The sequence below is a fragment of the Excalfactoria chinensis genome, chromosome 1 (genome assembly GCF_039878825.1).
Source record: "Excalfactoria chinensis isolate bCotChi1 chromosome 1, bCotChi1.hap2, whole genome shotgun sequence".
Classification (NCBI taxonomy): domain Eukaryota; kingdom Metazoa; phylum Chordata; class Aves; order Galliformes; family Phasianidae; genus Excalfactoria; species Excalfactoria chinensis.
The window spans coordinates 107,173,640-107,195,417 of record NC_092825.1 but is presented as its reverse complement, the minus strand read 5'-3'; the positions used below and the strand labels follow the sequence as shown (position 1 = coordinate 107,195,417).

The following is a 21,778-nucleotide window of genomic DNA, read 5'->3' as shown; positions in this document are numbered from 1 at the left end:
ATTATCCCCTTTGTAATCATTATTTTTGTCAGCTGAGATTGACTGCAAGTGTTTCAATTAAAACACAAAATAATGATCAAAAATAAATGCTTTCTTGTGGGATATGGGAAAAAAAAAAAAAAAAAAGAGTTAAACAGAACTGTGTGAGGCCTAGACAACAATATGTCCACCAATGGTGATTTCAATGCAGTAACACCACCAAAATTAAGTTCAGGAAACTTTAATAATACAAATAAATATATTTGTAAATATATTCCTGCTGTGCCTTTTTGATCTTCCACATAATTACACAAAAAGAGCCTTGTCATTTACCAAGACTTTTAAATCATTCAGTTCAAATCTGTCCAATCCAAAGTCTGGGTATTTATTGTACATTCCAAGTTTCCTTTGTTTCATCTTTTTTGGTTGGTCAGGCATGATATGCCCTTGGTGAAGCCACTCTGGCTGTCTCAGACGATCTCCTCATCTCACATGTACCTTAACACAGGTTCCAGGAGGATCTGCTCTGTGATCTCTGCAGGCACACGCGTAAGACTCACTGGCCTGTAGTTCCCTAGGTCTACTTGGCTTCCTTTCTTAAAAATGGGAGTGATTTTTCCCTTCTAATCACAGGGATTTTGCCTCACAACTATGACTTTTCAAATATGATGGAGAGTGGCTTGGCAACCAATACACTCATTTAAAATTATCTTTGGCATGACTGAAAATTGAGCACAAATTTCAGGCAGCTTTATTATGTGTAAGTATAAGACAATTTGTTACTATCATGTTTTCATTAAAGCTATCTGGTAAAATCTAGTAGATAAATTAAAGTTGTTTTTCCTGGAAAACTCTTGTCAGTGGTATTCGGGTTTTTTTTCCATGGCACTTGGCTCTTGACTCACGCTCTTTTGCAGAACAGTGATTACAGCAACTGGGGCACAGACAGCAGCCCAGAGACTGCTGTTGTCAGGACCTTCCATAAGAAGAACAGCTTAAATCTGTTCCCATGTGTCCTGTCATTGGTTCCCAGGGAGAAGAGGCCAGCACTTCCCTTTCCACTTCACCTCCTCAGGAAGTTCCAGAGAGCAATGAGGTCAACAAGGGGCCTGATACATTCAGAAAACCTTTAAGCTACCATGTGTAGCACAAGAACTGCAATAAGGACTTTTTTAGTAAAAATACAAGTTCCTAACTTAAATGGAATACCGGTTCAATCTTCAATACAAAGTTGCAACCCAGCATTTTCACGAAAGATTTAGAACCAAACCTTGATGGCACAATATTTATTTCTAAAGCTTACAAGATCTATGAAATTTGACTCCTACTTTAGTAAAAAAAAAATAATCACAGACTACTTTGTATGTTTCCTACATTTTCCAAGACCATTTCTGCCCCTCACAGTGGCACGAATACATAGATATCACATAAAGAATGGCTGAGGTTGAAAGGGATGATCTGGAGATCATCTCTTCCAATCTCTCTGCTCCAGAAGAGTCCCATAGAGGATATTGTCCAGGATTGTGTCCAGGTGACTTTTAAATAACTCCAGGGGAGGAGGCTACACAACCTCTCTGGGCAATCTGTGCCGATGCACAGTCACCCCTACAGTAGTTTTTTCTCTTGTTCAGATGGATCTTCCCGTGTTCCAGCTTGTAACTGTTACCTTGTCCTACCACTGGATGCTACTGAGAAGAGTTTGGCCCCATCTTTTTTACACTCTTCCTTCAGATACATTCACTGATCAGATCCCCCTGATTTTTCACTTCTCCAGTTTGAACAAGCCCAGCTCCACAGGAGAAATACTTCCGAGCCACAATCATTTTAGTAGCCCTTCAAGTACCACACTCGTGAGCCACTAAAATACATCCTCCAGATGTTCTTAGTTTTTCTTTCACTCCCAACATGTTATTTTTTCTCCTTCACTAATGATATTTTCTCTTTCCTACAGACCCAGATTATTTTAAATGACATTTATAATATTACAACAATTTGTTTATTTGCATGTATTTGTTGCATTCTTCTACACTCTTCTAAGGGGTATTTTGTAGTCATTATAGTCTGTGTTTTTTAAATAAAGAGCAGACAATCTCATGAGCAGAAAAGTGTATTTCATTTCATTTCTAAACTATGTACTGGCTTTATGGTTCTCTGTTCAGTCTGAACTGTTTTCTATTTTAATCCCAGACTTCATTCTTATGTGCAGAAACACATTGAATAGGCTCCAGTAACTGATACTTTGCAGTTATGTGCAGTTTTTTCGTTCTAAAATACTATCCTAATTAACAGCAAACAATCAACCACAGCGTGAGATCTTCTGTAACCAAAACATTCCATTGATTCAAGAGGTGTCAGTGCTTCTACTGCAAGGTTTTATTAGACAAACAAACAACAACAAAAACACCAGCACTTTTTGAAGGTAAGTATGAATATTTTAATACTCTTGGACTTGCCATGTAAGGCACTCGCTCCAAGAGAAATGCCTCCTATTTATTTCCACGGAAACTCCAACAGATACAAAGAGCACAGTAACGTGATTTGATAGAGAAAATTCTCAGCTTTGGAGCTATTTTTCAACACTGTCACCACAAGCTCTGCATATCCAGCAGTGACAAACGAGAGCCTGCAGCTCACCACACTTGTACAAATCTGCACTATCAGAGATGGCCCACTGTCACTGTCACCACTGCTGAAATGTACCACCCATCACCTCACTGTGTTCACATTCACTGTCTGGTCCCCATAACATTCAGCAAGTGTTGATGAATGTCAGTGGGTGCATGGAGGAATTCAATGATGCACCTTTGCTTCAGACATTCCTCCATTGTGTCAGACTGCCCCTCTGCTGCCATCCGTCACACAGCAACAAAATGTTATGGAATACTGGTGGGAAGGTTCAACCTCTACTGTCATACTACCAACATCCACCTCTGACATTGTAGGCCAACATAATAAAACAAGAGGCATTACTTTTGGAACAGACCTCATGTTTCTAGGAACGAGTTCAAGAACCCTGAAAACCACTTAGCTAACTATGTATGCAATTCTCTTCAAAGAGATCACAGCATTTCTTTTTGCACACTAATGCACAATAAATATTAATCCAATCGCAATCTAATTAATGGGATTAAAGATAGAAATGGTCAAACTGCCAGTGACTTCCCAAAACAGTCAAGTTTATTACATGTTTTAAACCTAATAATCCAGCTGACAAAGAGAAAGCCGTTTACTGAGGTAATTTTGGAACATACTACACATCATTTTAAGCCATACAGTAGTCTAGAATTATGGAGAAAAGCTATCAGGCACAAAAAAGACCAAATCAAACACAGATAAATTTTCAGTATAGTTACATGAGTGCAGCGTGTCTGCATGTTAAGGATATTCCATTCAAAGTAAGTCCATGGAATCTGGTTGTTCCATTTTCTACTCACATATGAGCCCTCTGTCATTCCTGCATACTGAACTTTCCTTTGTGTGGTACATTTCTGCTTTCACTATGCTTTAGCTCACAGCAAGATGTCAAGAAAAAGAACACACCATCAGAAAACTATCTTTGCCCATAAAAGACAAATGTACACAGACTGGAATCCATATAACACAACTTTCTTTTCCTTGACTGTCTGTTATTAACGAACATCCTGTCCTGGAGAGGGCACTCTGTGACCACACTATGTATTCTAGTGTGCCCTCATTAACCATCCATTTTAACCCAAACATTCCTGTGATGCTATCAGTCTACCTAGGCCAGCATACAGTTTATGCCAAATATAAATGCATTTAGAAAAGGAGCCATACAGTGCCATGCTTATCAGTTCAACCTGGCAATATATATCAAGTTCTATATACTACAACAATGTTCTGTTAGATAGTATACTGTCTATGCTATATACACTACACATTAGCTGGTATACTTCTCAAAGCATAAGTTGTGTTTAAAAAGACCAAGTTTAGTAATACTGCAGTACAGGTATTGGAAGCTCTCTATTAACAGTTTCTTTCAAGTCTTCCATAGTAATAACCGTGGTCTAGGAAAGTTCATTTGCATGGATGTCAAGGGAACTAACATTGATTATATACTTACTTGAATTATTGTTAAGTATTAAAAATAACACTAGTTATTACCAATTATAGTGTATAAGACTAAACTGTACATCTAAAACACAGAAAACCCCTGCTATGCAAACTTGGAAACATACTTTAAGGCATAATTTGATGACTAACTGGAAATTTAGGGAGAAAACCCCATATCTCTATTTAACATGAATATTACAGGTACTACATAATTACCCATTTTGCTATGTTCTACCACCCCTCAGAGGCAGAATACTGAGGATGTCAACTACTGTTCTAAGCCAGTCTAACAAATACACAACAAGCATTTTCAATAGGAAATAAAAGAATCCCGTAAATTGTAAAAGCATCTTTTTCCTTTTTCACACCAAACCCTTTAACAACATAATTCCTTCCTAACTAGGCTGTGAGAAAAAAAGAATAACTACATTTGCATTCAGACTCAGCTCGCAGAACTTCCAAACTCATAATTTAACGGCTAGCATCAAGCATCACAGCTAAAATAACGTGTCATTATAGTGCACTTAAATGAATGCATAAAGCTTTGTTTTTAAGTTCTGTCTAGCTATATACCTGCATTAGTGCAATAGAAAATTATTTCCATTAAAGTCCAAAACTAAACTTCTCTTCATTTAAGTTTTCAAAGAAAACTGTCAGCAAGGGCACAAAGAATAAATGCCAAAAAATATTTCTCCTTTCACCATAAAAAGGTGAACAGCACGGCAATCAGGCTTAATTTTTTTGCAGGATTTGCAGACGCTGAACATTAAGACTTCCCATCTCAGAACCAGGCTTGTTTAAACAGTAAAGCATTCAACAAGTTCCTGTTTTCACAGCTGAAAACCAGTTTATCATCTTATTAACATTTTAAGAGGCTCAATTTTTCTAATTCTTAATTCCTTTTCCTCAGCCCTCTCCATTGAACATTTCAGCTCTCTCAGAGCACTCGACACATCCTTGCTTTTGGACACTTGCCCTCAGCCCTTCTTTTAAATGAGAGTTTTTGTCACATCCCATTGCAGTCTTGTACGAATCACAGAACTTCAGTTCTTGTCTCTAAGGCAGAAAAACATACCTTCTTCCTCTATTCCTTGAAGTAAGGACATTTGTTTCCATTTATTTCACGTTCAGGAAGCTGCAGAATTTCTAACAGTTGCCAACCTCTTGATCAGTCAGAGGTACTTAAATGTTTTACAGTAATAATACATCTGTGATAGAAGTTGCATGCTATCAGCATAGCATCTAGTTAATACTTAGTCCTCTTAAGAAGGTCTCGTTCTGTTAACAGTACATTCTCAGAGAGCTAGATATTGTATGTGGGAAAGTAATATTTATCAAGTAAGCTGAGTAAAGTAGCTGATGGAACAGCTACTGGGTACCCATTAAAGGCTTTACAATTAAGACTATTGATCCTTTGAAATCTTCAATTGCTCTGAGGGGACAAAACTGTATATCTTAATAATGTAAATCTATAAGGCTGAGAGGAATTCATAGCTGTACACTTCCAATACCATTCGTACTGACTGACAAATTCAACCACATTAGCGTTATTAAGAGATGAGTGGCATCACCACTTTGTAAAGGAAAAAAGAGGTGAAAAAGCACAGAGGTGGAAAGCAGTCAAGAGGTGGGTGGCTTGGAGATCAGACACCGGCTAACTGTTATGTATGCTTCTTGTATTGTATACTGCCTGTATAATTGACTTCAAAACTTAAGACTTAACATCAAACTTTAACAACTGTGTTGCTCTGCTAGCAAACTAGATTAATTTTTCCCCAAAATATGGTAATTCTATTCCACATTTTTATGTCTGGGCAAGATGAAGATGATTATTTGATCAATACAGGAACAAGAATAACCTCAAGAAAAGGTGAACTACTGAAACCATAGTATTAATCAACATTTGTCATAATCTTCATGAAAATAATGCTATGTGTGATAAGATAGTAATTTTTCATAATAACTTTTTGTAAATCATTGTGCACATGCAGAATATTTACAGCAATCTTTTTTTCACGGAATTTCTAATTAAATATAGAGTACATTACAGAGGAGATGACACGTAACTTTTCCAAATAAGTAATACGGAACCTCATTTTAGAGAGCATCTCTCTGGTAAAATCTCCCTGTGTGACACATAACCACATAGTTGGCCTTCTCTTCTACCTGACAGCTATTGCTTACAGTTTCAAAAGCAGTGAACGTCTCATTAGCTACCTTCATAAAGACCACAATCTGAGGACCATTGACTTGTCTTCACTAACCTCTATTCTCAGTAGCTTACCTGTTATGAAGGCAGAATGATAATATCCACAGGATATAGAGGAAACAGGTTTTCCAACATCTACTTGACAAGGGATACTGACACAGGTTTTGTCAGCCAAGCCAATCTGACCTTCTGAATTATCACCCCACACAAATAGCTGCCCATTCTCTAAAGTGAAGACACAGAAAGTTAACAGATTTAAAAGCAAGACTACACTGATAAAAAGTTAATTTAACTATTCAAGAAGTACAACACTACTAAATGTCATTATCTCAGAGACAAAATGTGATGTTTAGCAAAACGCAACACAACAGTCTGAAGAATGAGGCTATCCCCTAATCTTTTCAAAAGTGACTCAGAAGTGATCAAATCCTTTCAGACAGTAAATAGCGAGAGTAAGAACTACGTGGAAAATTTCCTTCAAAAAGGGAAAAAATGAGAATGTAAGACAAATCAGTTGCCAGATGCCAGCATTAAAACATGGTGAATTGAAGGCTTATTGTCATTTCTGGTAGTGCCTCACTACTTTTTTGTTCTTCCAAACTTATGCTCTGTTCTGACTTTGGTACACATCTCACTTATTCTTTTGTTATCTTACGGTTCTTTTCACAGGTTATTATACTGGCCAGCTTTACTTTGTTTTCCTTAAACTATCAGCTGTTCCAAGACCAGCCTCTGCTGACACAAAGACCACAAGCAGCAGTAAGAACTGAAAAAAACCCACAATGAACAACATGAAAAATCTTAAGATTTTTCTAGAAGAGGTAAGACCTTCTCTTGGCCTGTTTCTTATTGGTGGGAAAAATGCTGTGGGTAAAGAACTACCATATAAAATGTTACTGAGATGCCGGTAGGAACCACACATACAAAGCTCATTTACAGATCTTAAGAAGATGCTATCATTTTCCACAAAAAATACAAAAAAGAGAAGGAAGCAAAGTATATCTATTTTATGTACTGATGCTTTGTTACATTCTGAAATCACAGCCCCAGTAATCTATCTTAAACATGTACAGAAACAGTTCCTTTTAACAGGGCTGGAGATTAATAAAGAGCACACATACAACAGCCAAATGTCTTCTAATCATGTAGACTTCATCAAGTCATCACCATATAATTTTGTCACTGAAGAAAGAGCTCAGGCTGCTCTCAGGATTAGCAGAGACACAGTTGTGTAGCCTCTACCAGTAGACCAAAATAACTGCAGTAAGAAGTGGAATTAGAGAAGCTTATTTTCTCTTTTTAGCTGGCTGTCCTGGAAATTAATTGGAGTTTTTCCCACTTTGAGTGTATTTATACTGTCTTCCCTTTGTATGGATTCTTAGAAACGAGTACAAACTGAGACCTCACTGCACACCTACAAAAATTGCAGGAGGCTATTCAGAAGCAAGCCCTCAACATACTGTACTCAAATATGCAACTGGCTATAAAAGAAGTCACAAGGTTTAGTGAGAAAAGAAGACAGGGAGGCATACACATCCACATGCAGACAGAAACCGGAATAAGCGTTTGTCTGGAACACCAGGCATGAACACATGAATAGATTTTCTTAGCTGTTGCTCTTACCAGTTACTGCTGCTGAGGTGCATGCTCCAGCAGCTAGCTGTTTGATCTTGTGCTGGTTGGTAAAAAAACTAATTAAATGAAATGTGGTCCTTTCTTCTGTGTCACCTAATCCCAACTGACCTTCACTGTTACCTCCAGCAGCATACACGTTCCCTTCTTCTGCATACAGAAAAGCACATGTAATACACAGGATGAGGATATTCTCATTGGCAGCAAAAAGTCAGAGAAATTGCAGCAAGTCATTTAATTTTCTACAGAAAAGCTTTACAGAAAAGATGGGGTCTATTGCACTCAAATAGTCTAAGAGCTGACACTGAACATTCCTGCTGTAAGTAGCAGGGAGGCTTTCCTGCACGCATTGAGATGAGAACACTCTAAAGGCCTTACACATCCATAGACTGAGTGTGCTTCCCAACATGTTGGAGACTGATCTGAAAAATAAATGTAATTGTAAGCATTTATTTAAGATAAACTGTGGGAAAAATGGAGAAAGATGACATGGACAAGAAAATTAAAGAGATGTAGAACTTGACAGTTTTGAATAACAGGAACAAAATATACTTATATTTTTATGAAAATTATTTTACTTGTTTTAATATTTAAAACACTTTCAACTTAATTAGCTGGATTGTACTTACTTTTTCTTTAGAATCTTAAAATTGAAGCTAAAGCTGATGATTAGTATCTTTAACCTAAAAGAACTTCAAAATCTATACTTTTAATTTTAGTGTGCTTCACATTTAAAGTGATCATCTACAGTGGAACACACAAGGCCAATAAATAACATAAATCCAGACACAAAAGTGATAACAAACTGACATATCATTTACAAATGATCCCTGGTATAAAAATGGCCACAAACTACTCAGCTACAGTGTATACTAAAAGTGACTAATATTTACCCTACGCATTCTGGCATATTCAACTGTTATTAAAATGTTCTGTTTTATTCTAATAGTCTTATTTACTGTGCTCTGGGTCTCCACATATGTAAACCCCCTAATAATCATCAGTTCTCTTTACAACATTACCTCTGAAGCACTGCAACAACAAAGATGGCTATTCTATTACATACATTTTAGAACCGTGATGATAATTTGCTCTCTCTCTAAAAATGTTTTTTTTGTTTAAATTTACAGCTTATTTATTTCTAGCTTAATGAAGTAACACATCAATGAAATAGCAGAATGCAGTGTCTAAATAAAATGCAAAATACTTCAAAGCCTTCAAAACATACTGCTGTACTGCTCTTACTTAAATATAGAACTCAACACTCACAAGAATGCATTCCTTGTCAAAGGTAAATTTGAGTACAGATATATAAAAATGCTCCTATGCCCACAAAGGGCTTCAATAAAATATTGGTAATTGTTAACCATACCTCAAATACAGAGGTAGATATACATATATATACATATATATATACAGATAAAAGTACAGATAAAAGTTAGTGAATTCCTATGTAACATGGTTTTCTAAATGCACTGCACAGAGTAATTCAAGCATTCAAAGATCTGGATATTAAAAACAAACCAACGCATTTTAACAGCATATTCTTTCTTTCATTCATGTACACTCGTAGGGTTAGCAACGTAATTTTTGCATTTAAAATAAGGGAAAAAAATCTACCTTCAATACGTACATAACTTGTTACATACCTGTGTAAACTAAAGTGTGGTTTCTTCCACAAACAGCAAGTTTTGTTTTTTCTGGTTTTAAAGCTATGAATTAAAGTGAAAGGAGGGGGGAAGTTACAAACAAGCTGACAGCTGGTTCTACAACATAAATGTTCAGTGCTCTAGAGAAAACTCCGATTTCTTTTCATATTATTACCAACAGAATGCCTACAAGATTGGCTGGCTACTTGATTTTGGCACATGACTTAGTAACCAGGGTTAGGAGTAGGGTGATAGTTGGCGGCCTGACCATGGTTACTTGATGCCAATGCCACACTCCACAAAAGTTACCATGTTCAGGATATGCCTCAAAGAATACATCAATTTGTAGAACAAAAATGCATGCCTAGAGCTTTCTTCAATTGTTATGAACAGTAATGTTCTTAATTCACTCTTTTGCTTCTCTTGCTAATAAAAATCTTTAAACTCATTGGTTTTTTTCCTTTTCTCTTTTTTTCTTATCGTCCATACCTTCCTCACTGTGCACAACTACCTTTCTTGATAGACTTTTGCTCCGCACTGCCATTCTATTCATTACTAAATTCACAGTTAGTAAGGCCAATCCTATCCATAGGTTTTGAATATACCATCCCACCTCAGTGTTAGCTGAATTACCATCCATCCATGCATATTCTTCCCTGCAGTCTAGTCACAATGAAAGACTGGGAAAGTACGCAAGAGAATGTATCAAGAGTTATTTTGGTGGGAAAGATAGAACAGTGATGGTTTTACCCCATGGTAAGTGCACTACAGCTCAGAAACTGAAACAATAATTTCACTGACCTTTCCATCCTCTCCCCTGTTATTAATCTTTGCCAACATTTTTTCTTTACTCAGCCATGTCCATTTTCAATATACAACACTCATCAAGCTATTAAAAGAGCATTATATTTACATGTTTTTATTTTTTTTTCCACTGCATTGGTTCTTGACAAAGACAGCAACATAATTCCTTTCACAAAATCCTTTTCAGTCCCTTCAAATCAATCTTCATCAGCACCACAACATTCAGATTAAATTCCTTTCTCTTTCCTACCAAACCACTACATAAATCTATCTACCTAAGCATGAAGTCTCTGATGTCAAAAAGACAAGAATAGAAATTGTCCAGACTCGGAATCCTGACACAGCCACAATTAATACAGCTGGAGCGGAAATGGAAACACTGTATTTGCAGCTCCATTCCCAAAGCTAACTGATGCCTGAAAGCTAGTGAGAAAACCTCCAGGACAACCTTCTGCTGCCTACTGCCAGGAGAAGAAAGATAGCCCTCTCGTGACTTCTTTTTTTCAGTGAAAGCCATGTTTTGAATTGCTGCCATCTTCTCTCTTTCTTTTATTGTCCACTGCAACCTGACAGTAAAGCAAAACTTGACACCCAATCCATTCGAGCCAAAGTAAGAATCAGTTTCTCATATGGCTGACAGAAGATGTGAACCTGAGAGTGTTTTCATTCTCTCTCTGAACTGAAATAGAGAGAGAAGCAGATAAAGAACAGTAGAATAAAATAAATCAGGAAGTTTGAATGAACACGGTTAATCCATTTTTAAACAACAAGCTAACAAATCAGTCCTCTAGGAGAAAGGATGAGGATAAACGTGTTATGATCAAAAGGTGTGTATTAATAGGACAGGCACTATTTGACATACAAAAGGAGGTAGGGAAAAAAATATTGATTCAGTTTTGCTTGACAAGATAAAACCGTCGAGGAAAGATTCAAAAGATAACAGAATACAATGAAAATATTTTACCAAGTATGTAAGAAGATGGGTATTCCTTTTACTGCTTTTTTATACCTCATACAAACGTACCTACATTTATGACCACTTGGACAAATCTTAGACTTGCTAAAAAGATGGTTATTTTGGAGCAGCAACTTATACAGCACTTTTTCACAATGACAAACTTTCAAAAGGAGAAAAAAAAATTAATCATACCTTTAATGCATGTTGGTCTGTGGACAGCATTCTTTGATCCTAGTCCTAATTGGCCCCAGTTGTTACTGCCAAACATGTAAAGTTTACCATTCCCTGAAAGAAAAGGCACAGTCAGGATCCACAAGCATTTTAATATCTCATACAAGATGAGGTGGTCATACATACATTATGCTATTTATTATACACTTTTTAATGTGAGATTTAGAATTAAGCAATTCCATATGTACGCGTACGCAACAATTAACAACCTGATTTTTCAGCAAGTACTGCGTTGTAGATGTACTAAATAGGAAACAGGCACACAGAAGAAATGACAAAACAGGAGAACAAACATCCTCCCCTTAAGCTACTGCTCAGATAAAGCATTCATCAGAAAATAAAAAAGGAGTGCTCTCAGACAGACTTTGTAGTGTCTATAGAATCACAGAATCGCCCAGGTTGGAAAAGACCTTAAAGATCATCAAGTCCAATCACAATTGAACCATACTACCCTAACTAACAGCCCTCAGCTAAATCATGTCCCTGAGCACCACATCCAAATGGTTTTTAAACACATCCACCCCCACAATGAGCCTATTCCAGTGCTTGACTACCCTTTCTGTAAAGAAGTGTTTCCTGATATCCAACCTAAACTTACCCTGGCACAACTTGAGGCCATTTCCCCTTGTCCTGTCAGCAGGGAGAAGAGACCAGCCCCGCTCTCGCTGTGAGCACCTTTCAGACATTGGAAGAGAGCAATAACGTCTCCCCTCAGCCTCCTTTTCCCCAGACTAAACAGCCCCAGCTCCCTCAGCCTCTCCTCATAGGGCTGATTTTCCAAGCCCTTCACAAGCCCCGTTGCCCTTCTCTGGACCTGCTCCAGCACCTCCATGTCCTTTATGTACTGAGGTGCCCAAAACTGCAGTGCTTGAGGTGAGGCCTCACCAGTGCCAAGTATAGACCTACTGACAAAGTAACAGTGCATTTAACTGAGCACCCACACCTCTACCTCAGACGTGGGCATGAATAATGCAGCAATATAATTAATATCAACAAAAATTTGTGATTCTCAGCTTATTTTGTTTTCTACTGGGGGATAATATTTAATCACTAAATGTCCTGTCTTAAAATGACCTGCAAATTGCACTTCATTAGAACATAAGCTGTGATACATTTTTGAATGTGTTCACAAATTAGATGGCTTTTCCTTTGGACAAATATATCTACGACAAGAACCTTTTTGTTTCTCTGCATCTTTCATCACAGATTAATCTGGTACTCTGCCCACAAATGTTTTAAAACATAGTAAGAGTAGTTCTAAAAATCCACCTATTTTCTCAAATACTACCACAAATTTAAAATAAAAATAGTAATTAAAAAATAATAAAAAATAGAAGAGCGACTATTCCCTAACATCTCAATCAAACTGTTAGATTTAACAATTACATGTCAACATTATGTCTGTCCAGTAAAGCTGAAATGGTAGAAAGCCCGAGGTCAAGGCTATGCTTACCACATTTCGCTAACAGCATTTATATCACCGCCTTGATTTTGGTAACGCAACCATGCCAAAATATACGCAGAGGTTTATCACTGAAAGCAAAACACATCTTAAGGGAAGGAAATTTTAGTAGCCAGTGGCATCCTACACTGGTATATGCGTCTTTGTAGCCCTGTAGCCCTATAACATACTTTTTAAAGGCCAAATACTGTAACACTCACGTGGGAATATGACATCAAGTTGCCATAATTCAATTAAATCACATTCTCTTTTACCCATTCAGAATTCCAGCAGGTCACGCTTTTAATCCCATAATCTGCTGTTTCTTATACCAATCATTTAGCTCTCAAATACTGCTTTATAAATCAAGAAGCTTAACAGACAAGCAGAATTTTGTTATATTCTTTACCAGCTGAGTGACAGCCTTTGATAATTTCAGGCTTTCAATACTCAGCAGTGTAACAGAAAAAAAAAACTGAGAAGTAGGTAATTCAGACAGTGAATAAAAACTAATAGGCACTACACACAAACTCTACCAAACGCCTGTAATGAGGAGATGTTTCTAGGTCTGTATAGCAGATCAGGTTTAAAGCAGGCATTTTGATTGCCAAGAAACACAACAGAACTCTGCAAAATGCCCTATTTTCATAATCGCATACTGAGTTATCTATAGTCATCACCTCTGAAAACGACTTTAGCATCAGTCAAATAGGCAAGGATCATTTAGAAACCTTACAAACTCAAGTCACTCTTTGTCTGGGCAGCCTGGTCTGATGGTTGTTGACCCTGCACATAGAAGGGGGGTTGAAACAACACGATCATTGTGGTCCTTTTCAACCCAGGCCATTCTATGATTCTTGCATTCACTTTGGTACAGATTGTGGCCACCTGGCATAGCAGGCAGAAGACACGTATGGCACAGTTAGGAAAAAGAATGGATACAGCAGGATATAAAGAAACTACCTGAACATACACCCCATACTAGTCTGCACCTCTCCAGATGCAAGACTGGGCTACCTCCCCAAGGCATGTAGACACAAGCACATCACCAGTGGACATTTTGCCAACACTAATTTGGATATATTAACAGAAGTCACCTGATGCTTACATCTTTCAGAACAGAGAATTCTGTGAGACTTCAAGAGCATCTCCTAACTAGTAAATAGAACATATGGTGGTGCTATCACAACCATGATTACTTACAGCTCCATTTGTCCTGAGCTTCCCTGGTCCAAGAAGCCAGGCTAAAACCAGTCATGCACCAGTTGAGGAATACAAGCTAAAATACTCAGTGCTAATAGCAGACAGCCATCTATTTCTATCATCTGTGTGTTCCATGCATTTTCCCTCTGCATTTCTACATGGTATAAGCATGCAGGAGAGCTAATACAGGTAGAATACACAGCGACTTCAAATAGTTACTTCTAGATTCTACTGTGGAGTTTTATCTGAAGATATATATGCCAAGCATCACGTTTTGTTTTGTTTTTTTTTTTTTTTTATTTTTTATTTGTGCTATTTCATGAATAAACAACAATTATATACAATTCAAACACAGCTCATGAAAAGAGGAATGATATCAGTTTTCTTAGACAAGTCAGGATATTCTCAAAAGTTTTACTGAGAGGTAAGAACAGTCATGCTTAGGATATTTAGCATCATACAAATAAAAGCAGTGCAGTATGTTGCTTGCTCCTATGCACACCAAAAACAAATGCAAACATGTAGTAATATTTCCCATTTTCCTCTTGCAGCTAACTGTAAAAGGTTCTGAACCGTATTCTGATGGCTTGCCAGCAGGCAGAGAAAAGAGATTGAGTTTGGTGTCCAAAGACCCAGAGAGATTCCAGTGCCTCTCTGGTCTACACTGCTGAATATTCAGTGCTTTACGTAACTTGAAACTATGCACGTATTATCTTGTTCTGTGTCCACATGAATCTCTTTCCTTCTGCCCTCTTGCATTGGGAGCTTCAACTCTTTCCAGAGTTCTGGAGTCCAGAAGATGCATCTTCCACCATTTCCTCCTTGTGAACAGAACTGGTCTCTGATCAAATGAGAACAATCTCCTTAGTATACTCTAATCAAGGCCTATAAACAATAAGACAGGTGTTAATTTTAAGAGTTTTGTAGAAAATTATTAATAGAATGACATTAGGAAGAGATTCTTAAAAATATGGTTAATGTCACTTACTTCACACTAGCTCCCAATAGGATCAATAAATTCCTTTCCAAAGCCTGCATTACAAAAGATGCAGGAAGTAAACAGTATTCTCGGGCCAAAAAATATAGGAATGAGGGCAAGAAATGTGATTACTGGTTCGCTATTCCAACACATTGCCACAGTGTGTCAACAGAACTTATTTTTGTAACTCCTGACATGGAAAGCCAAGGACCAGAGGCTTTGTTATGCTTAGTTCACATTTTTCTTCCTAAAAGCCATAGGGGAATACTCATGATGGATTACATGAAAGAAGTCTTTGGAATGTTCTATTTTATCCGAATGCTGCATATTACTTCCTGCACATTTCCTTCATGTCCATGCAATACTAGATACAACCATCTTTCCCATCCCAAACCAGTTATAAGGAATGCTTTGAATCAACTTGCTGTTTTACTTATGACAGTTGAGGCATATTAATATAACACATTAGTAGTAATCTGGTGCATTTCTATTGTTTTAATCTGCCTCTGTTCCCTAAATACATAGTTCCCACCATGTCCTCCAGAGGAGGTAAAAAAAAAATGGTTTGGGAAATGTGACCTGTAAATAAAGACTGAAATGAAAATGAAGTATGCATTAATACACACCTGCTTGAGATACTTTTCTCTCTTCCAGTCAGATGGAATCAGCTGGATTTCAAGGATTTCCTGGTTTCTCCTAAAGTCTGCATCCTTCCAGTAAGCTCACTACCACCATGCACCTCTGGAGCTCTTCCACGTGTTATTGCAGTTCAATGACATCCATAAAAGGCTTTAATTTCACTGTATCATCCAACTCCATCTAACAGCAGAAATGCGTGCTGCACATTTGCATGCACAGTTGTAAAGAACAAATGAGGGTCACAGATGTCCTCTTTTCCATCTCTCTCATTTTGCATGACTTGCGCCGTTTCTCTCATTTTGTTCAGCATCGCACAATATTTTACCTTCAGTTTTGCCTCTACTTTACAGCGTCCCAAAAAACTGTTCGGTATTGAGGATTTCTTCCTTTATTTTATGCTTATGTCATTCCTTCTCCACAAAGGCTCTGGGAAAATGAAGCTTTTACTATCCAGATGCACTCCTCATGACTTATCTGCATACTACAGTACCGAAGACCTGCTATAGAGGCCTTTTTAGTATGTGAAGAATATACTGAGATACGAGGGAGAACAGATAAGAGTTAGTAGAGAAATGGCTCTGCATGCAACCCTCTGCAACTTGACTTCTTCCAAAGCTTTACTCAAGGGGCCACTATTACAGTGGCACAGTGGTATAAAGTGCTGCTTACGGCACTGAAGGGCCCGGGTTCGAATCCCCCTCGTGGCGCAGGGGGTAGAAGTGCCACTTCGCTACACAGAGAGCTCGAAACCCGGGAGTTGGACTCGATGATCTCTAAGGTCCCTTCCAACTCGCACGATACTATGATACTATGATGATACTATGACACAGGAATTAGAGGATTGCTGCTGATTAGGCTAACAGCACCGCCAAGAGCATATGCTGGAAGAATTCAAAGGGGAAATTTCAACTGACCAGTCTGAACTGAGACTATACTGGTGTTATTTCAAACTGGGTGTGAGCACATAAAAGTACATTAAAAATAATAATAATAATAAAAAATAATAATAAAAGGAAAAGGAATATTTCCAGTGCCCCAGGTTACATTCTGATTATTTTTATGCAACAGGCAACTTAATAGAATAGGTTCAATCCAAAAAGAAGTGTGAAGCTTTGTTCCAAACATAATTTATTCATCCATAATTCATTTTCTGTGAAGTTAGGCTTGAAAAATTCATTGTATAATTTCAGTTCAAATTGCTCTGCAGTCCCTGAAATCTGTATTCTTTTATCATGCCCGGAATTATTAATTCTAGAAAATCTGGCATTTTCAACTCTACTTGGGGACACAGCAAGAAAACCTCAAGAAATCATTCAGTAAGCAGCACCCAGGATATAACACACAGCACTGATGAAGAGTAAATGTACTTCAAGAAAGAAACCCTGGAAATATGCACAGCCATTTCAAGACAAAGTCTGATTATCTACCAGAAGTCAGTTGTCAATATAATTAACATGTCTTCATTGCAAGAGTAGTCTCATCCATGTAACAAACAGAGCAAACTCTTCAATGAGTATTGCTCCCAGCATTTCAAAGAGATGAAAAGGGACACGCAGAATGACTGTGCAATGTATTGCATTTGAGCTTCTCTCTGAATACTTTTGCCATTTATTTCCGATTTTAGTAGGATTTTCTTAAGTTCTTTGAGTTATTTTTGCAAAGGCTATTTTCAACCAATCATTTAGAACTTCCTCTCAGAGAAACAATTTTCTCTACTGTTGACAGGCTGAGGGAGTTGGGTTTGTTCAGCCTGGAGAAGAGAAGGTTGCGGGGTGACCTCATTGCAGCCTTTCAATACCTGAAGGGAACTTACTCCCAGGAGGGGAGCAAACTCTTCGAAAGGGCTGATAATAGCAGGACTAGGGGAAATGGTTTTAAGTTAAAAGAGGGAAGATTTAGGTTGGATGTTAGGGGGAAGTTCTTTACTAGGAGAGTGGTTAGGTCCTGGAACAGGCTGCCCAGGGAGGTTGTGGATGCCCCGTCCTTGGAGGTGTTCAAGACCAGGTTGGACGGGGCTCTGGGCAACCTGATCTAGTAAAGACGTATGTTTGGTGGCCCTGCTAGGCAGGGGGGTTGGAACTATATGATCCTTGAGGTCCCTTCCAACCCGGGTCATTCTGTGATTCTGTGATTCTGTGATTCTGTTATAGGCAGATTAAATATATATAATATATACCCATATATATAGTGAGCTTGTTGACTGAGTTCAATAGATACTGTTCACTTCCACAATACAAACCTGCATATTTAAGATTGCCCACTGGACACCATCCGACTTACACGAAACACTCAAGGTGAACAAAGTCATGCTTATTTTAAATCCAAGATGCTGCATTCAGTTATTACAGATCTACTCACAACAGCTCCTGGACCTCACATGAACTACAATGGCATCCAACAGCCCCAGCATAAGCAGTCCCTTCTCCTCTCCCTATTTTATACATTACCTCAGAATTGAAATACAAATTGTAGCTTTCCAAGCTGCCCAAATGCATAAACATACATTCATATATATGTTATATGTATAATCAAATATGCTGCTTCCAATACTGACCTGTAACAACAGCAGTGTGTTCATCTCCGCATGATATATGGACCGGCTGGTCATTTTTGAACCAGAACTTGCTAGGAGTGTTTTCTGCAAAGTTGCTTTTTCCAAAAGTAAAAACAGCCCCCGATTCTAAAACATAAAAAAGCCAACGTCAGTTTTAGAGAAATTTTGCCTCACGCCTTTTCAAACAGCAATTTCCTAATAACCCAATTGCACATTTTAGTTACGCATCTTTTTAATAAAGCAATAATGGACGAAGCGTTCTATTCTGCTTCCCCACGACTACCTTCATCTTTATGCTCACATTTTAGTCCTTCTGATTCTTCCCAGTTTCCATAAGTTTCTTAAAATTACAGCTCTTATCGTGTTCTGAGGACATTCATTTTAAAGTCAATGCACTTTCTCACTGCCCTCAAAGAAAAACTACCGGGTATGGAAAGGGAAAAGAAACATGAAAAACCGCCCCCAAAAAGTAAAATAAAAAGCTCCCCCTGAGAGCAAGCTGAGACAAAGAATTCTCACTTATGTTTATACTTGAATTCAATCAGGTTTTCCAAATGGAATTAGAGTGGGACATGCACACTGCAAAGAGGAGGAAGCTCAAAGAACTGGCTGTTCTTCCTCATTTGCCCAAAAAGATACGTATGTTCTAAAAACGGCCCCCCTAAAATCACAACCCTCAGCCTTCATAACACTGGGTGTCCAACCTCCTTTGATCGCAAGGCTACCACAGAAACAATCAAACAAGTCCCACAATAAAACCAGGAAGACTCTTCCACCTCTGCACAGTTTTCTCACTCCTTCCCACTTTTAGAAGCATCGGCAACGTTCCTTTAGCCATCGTTCAAGCACTCTGGCAAGCATTTGGCTTGACAAAGAAAATATTTTCTACAGGAAAATAAATGAACTTAAATAGATTGCCAAAAAATGCCAAACCTTGTGTTTTAAGCAGAGAATTGTTCTTGAGGGAGACATGACTTTTCTTTGCAGACTTTTTACTTTTATCTTTTTAACATACAGGTATGTGATAGCACAGTACATACAATTTTATAACATCACCACAGTCACCCAAAAGGTGAACACTGAAATGCTTCGCTTGCAACAGTGCCTGCAACCCAGCTCCAAAAACAAAAGCCCTGTCTTAATCTGAAAGCTTCGTACTCACTTTGAGGAAGTTCTTTAGCACAGAACTTTCTGATATCATAACTTTCTGATGACATGCAAACGACATGATATTTTATGCACCAGACTCAGAAGACATTTACAGAACTGAAGTTACTACCTCTTTAGCTGTTTCACTTTTATGAGATGAACCCTCCTGCAAATTCAAGCCTTTAAATAAGTTATAGGATGGCTTGAGTGGAAACGGTCCTTAAAGGGTCCTAGTTCTACTTCTTGCCGTAGGCAGAGCTGGTGCCCCATCCAGCATGGCCTTGAGCACCTCCAGGGATGGGGAACCACAGCTTCTCTGTGCAGCTGTGCCAGCACCTCACCGCCCTCGGGGGAAAGAATTTCTTCCTAATATCTGACATAAACCTCCCCTCTTTTAATTAAAAGCCATTACCCCTTGTTCTTGGTCCCTCTCCTGCTTTAAGCTCTCCTCAAGCACTGAAGGCCACAATGAGGTCTCCCTGGAGACTTCTCCAAACTGAACAAGCCCAGCTCCCTCAGGCTGCCTTCACAGTTAGGATACATAGTTTTGACACTCCAGCCTGCCAGCCAGCCAAGTTCTGCATTTAAGCACACATCCACTGAGCTATATGGCAAATGGAAGGTTCTCCAGATAATTTTTATCTTAAAAACATTAACAGGAATAAACAAACATATTCTTAATTCAGTATATATAAGAAACGGGATCACTTAAGTCACAAACGTCCTCCCAGTCTCAATAAAAACCGAAGTCTCAGCTGTCACTCTGGAAACTAAATTCCAGCAGTCACACAGTTAATCTTCACAGGACACACACGAGCCGTTCAGCGTCTCAGCACCAAGCAGATGATGAAGCTGCCATAGATCCCAGCCAAACTTATAACCCCACAATCAGACCGCTTAACGCTCCCTCACTGCGAGGCAGACGAGGCAGCCCCTGCGTCACCCCTCACGGCAGCGTTACCTGTGGGAACACGGACGAGGCGGCGGGCAGGCCGGAGGGAGGCGGGGACGGCCAGGAAGAGCGCCGGACAAACGAAGTCCCTCCCCCAGCCGGCAGCAGCGGACAGAGAGACCCATCCCCCAACTCACCGGGCACCGGCAGCTCTTCCTCCTCCGCGGGTTCGGCCATAGCAACGCGCAGCCAGCGCTAGGCCCCGCGCCCCATGCAGCCGCCCCGGCCTGCCGGAAGTAAACAGAGACCCTGCCACGGGCAACGGCCATAGAGAGCGCCGAAGAGAGGGGCCGCCGGCTGTCGCGGGGAGCAGCGCCCCCTGGCGACCGGCGGCGGTGCGGCGGCGTGACGGTCGCTCGCTGCTGCCGTCCGTTGCAAAGCCGGGCTCTACGCGATCCTCCTTGGCCGTAGCGCCCACCTCATGGCACGCAGGTCTGTAGTTACGGTGTAAAGCAGACAACAAGGACATTGCTTTGGGATTTCTTTGTTCCAGGGCACGGCGGTTAAAGTACAGCAATAAGAGCACATAGGTCGAGAAATACAAAGTGAAAATAATGTACTGGAAACCTATACTGATAGACTGAAAAGTACATTTGGATAAAGGAATTATGTCCATATTGTCATCCAATACAAACATGAGCTCAACTGCTCTATTAAACTATTAATCCAGCTTCAGACTGTCAGCAAAGACCAGGCTGTGCATGTCGCAGTTCCTCACATTGGCCGCCACAGTCAAAGAACCATAGAATCATTAAGGTTGGAGATGACCTCTAAGATCACCTAGTCCAGCTATCGACTCATTCCCACCATGCCCACTGCCCACATCCCTCAGTGCCACATCCACACGGCTCTGGAACACCTCCAGGGACGGGGACTGCACCGCCTCCCTGGGCAGCCTGTGCCACTGCAGCGCCGCTCTTACTGAGAAGAAATTGTTCCTAATATACAATCTGAAACTCCTGGCACAGCGTGAAACCATTCACTTTTGTCCTATCACTGTTACCTGGGAGAAGAGGCTGACCTCCACCTCACCACACCCTCCTTCCAGCTCCATTCCCTCCAGCTTCCAGTGTCCCTCATGGTCCTGGCTCCCAACACCAACCTGCTCTGCTCTTGCTGTGCTATGAGGATTCTTTCACCTTTTTCTCCTAGGACAAGCATTTCACAAACAGGAAATTGCTGCAAAATGATATTGACACAGTTGTAATATGATGGTATCACACAGAAGAGCACATACCGAGAGTTGTGTAATGGACCCTGTGAAAAGTCTTTATCTATAGAATTTGACCAAAGAAAGATTTAGTTTCGGCCCCAACCAGGCTCAG

The 21,778-nt window shown here is 39.3% G+C and overlaps 1 protein-coding gene across 1 annotated transcript in view; it reads right to left on the bottom strand.

Annotated features, from left to right (window-relative positions):
- The window catches only part of RPGR (retinitis pigmentosa GTPase regulator), a 38,669-nt gene extending 18,003 nt beyond the window's left edge, over positions 1 to 20,666 (bottom strand). Inside the window, exons 1-6 of the mRNA XM_072354219.1 lie at positions 20,591 to 20,666; positions 18,353 to 18,478; positions 11,498 to 11,590; positions 9,544 to 9,606; positions 7,886 to 8,044; positions 6,338 to 6,487 (exon numbers count right to left, since the gene is read on the bottom strand). Coding sequence (XP_072210320.1) covers positions 6,338 to 6,487; positions 7,886 to 8,044; positions 9,544 to 9,606; positions 11,498 to 11,590; positions 18,353 to 18,478; positions 20,591 to 20,630 — 631 coding nt within the window. The 5' untranslated portion in view covers positions 20,631 to 20,666. The remainder of the gene's footprint in view (positions 1 to 6,337; positions 6,488 to 7,885; positions 8,045 to 9,543; positions 9,607 to 11,497; positions 11,591 to 18,352; positions 18,479 to 20,590) is intronic.
- Positions 20,667 to 21,778: the final 1,112 nt, after the last annotated feature.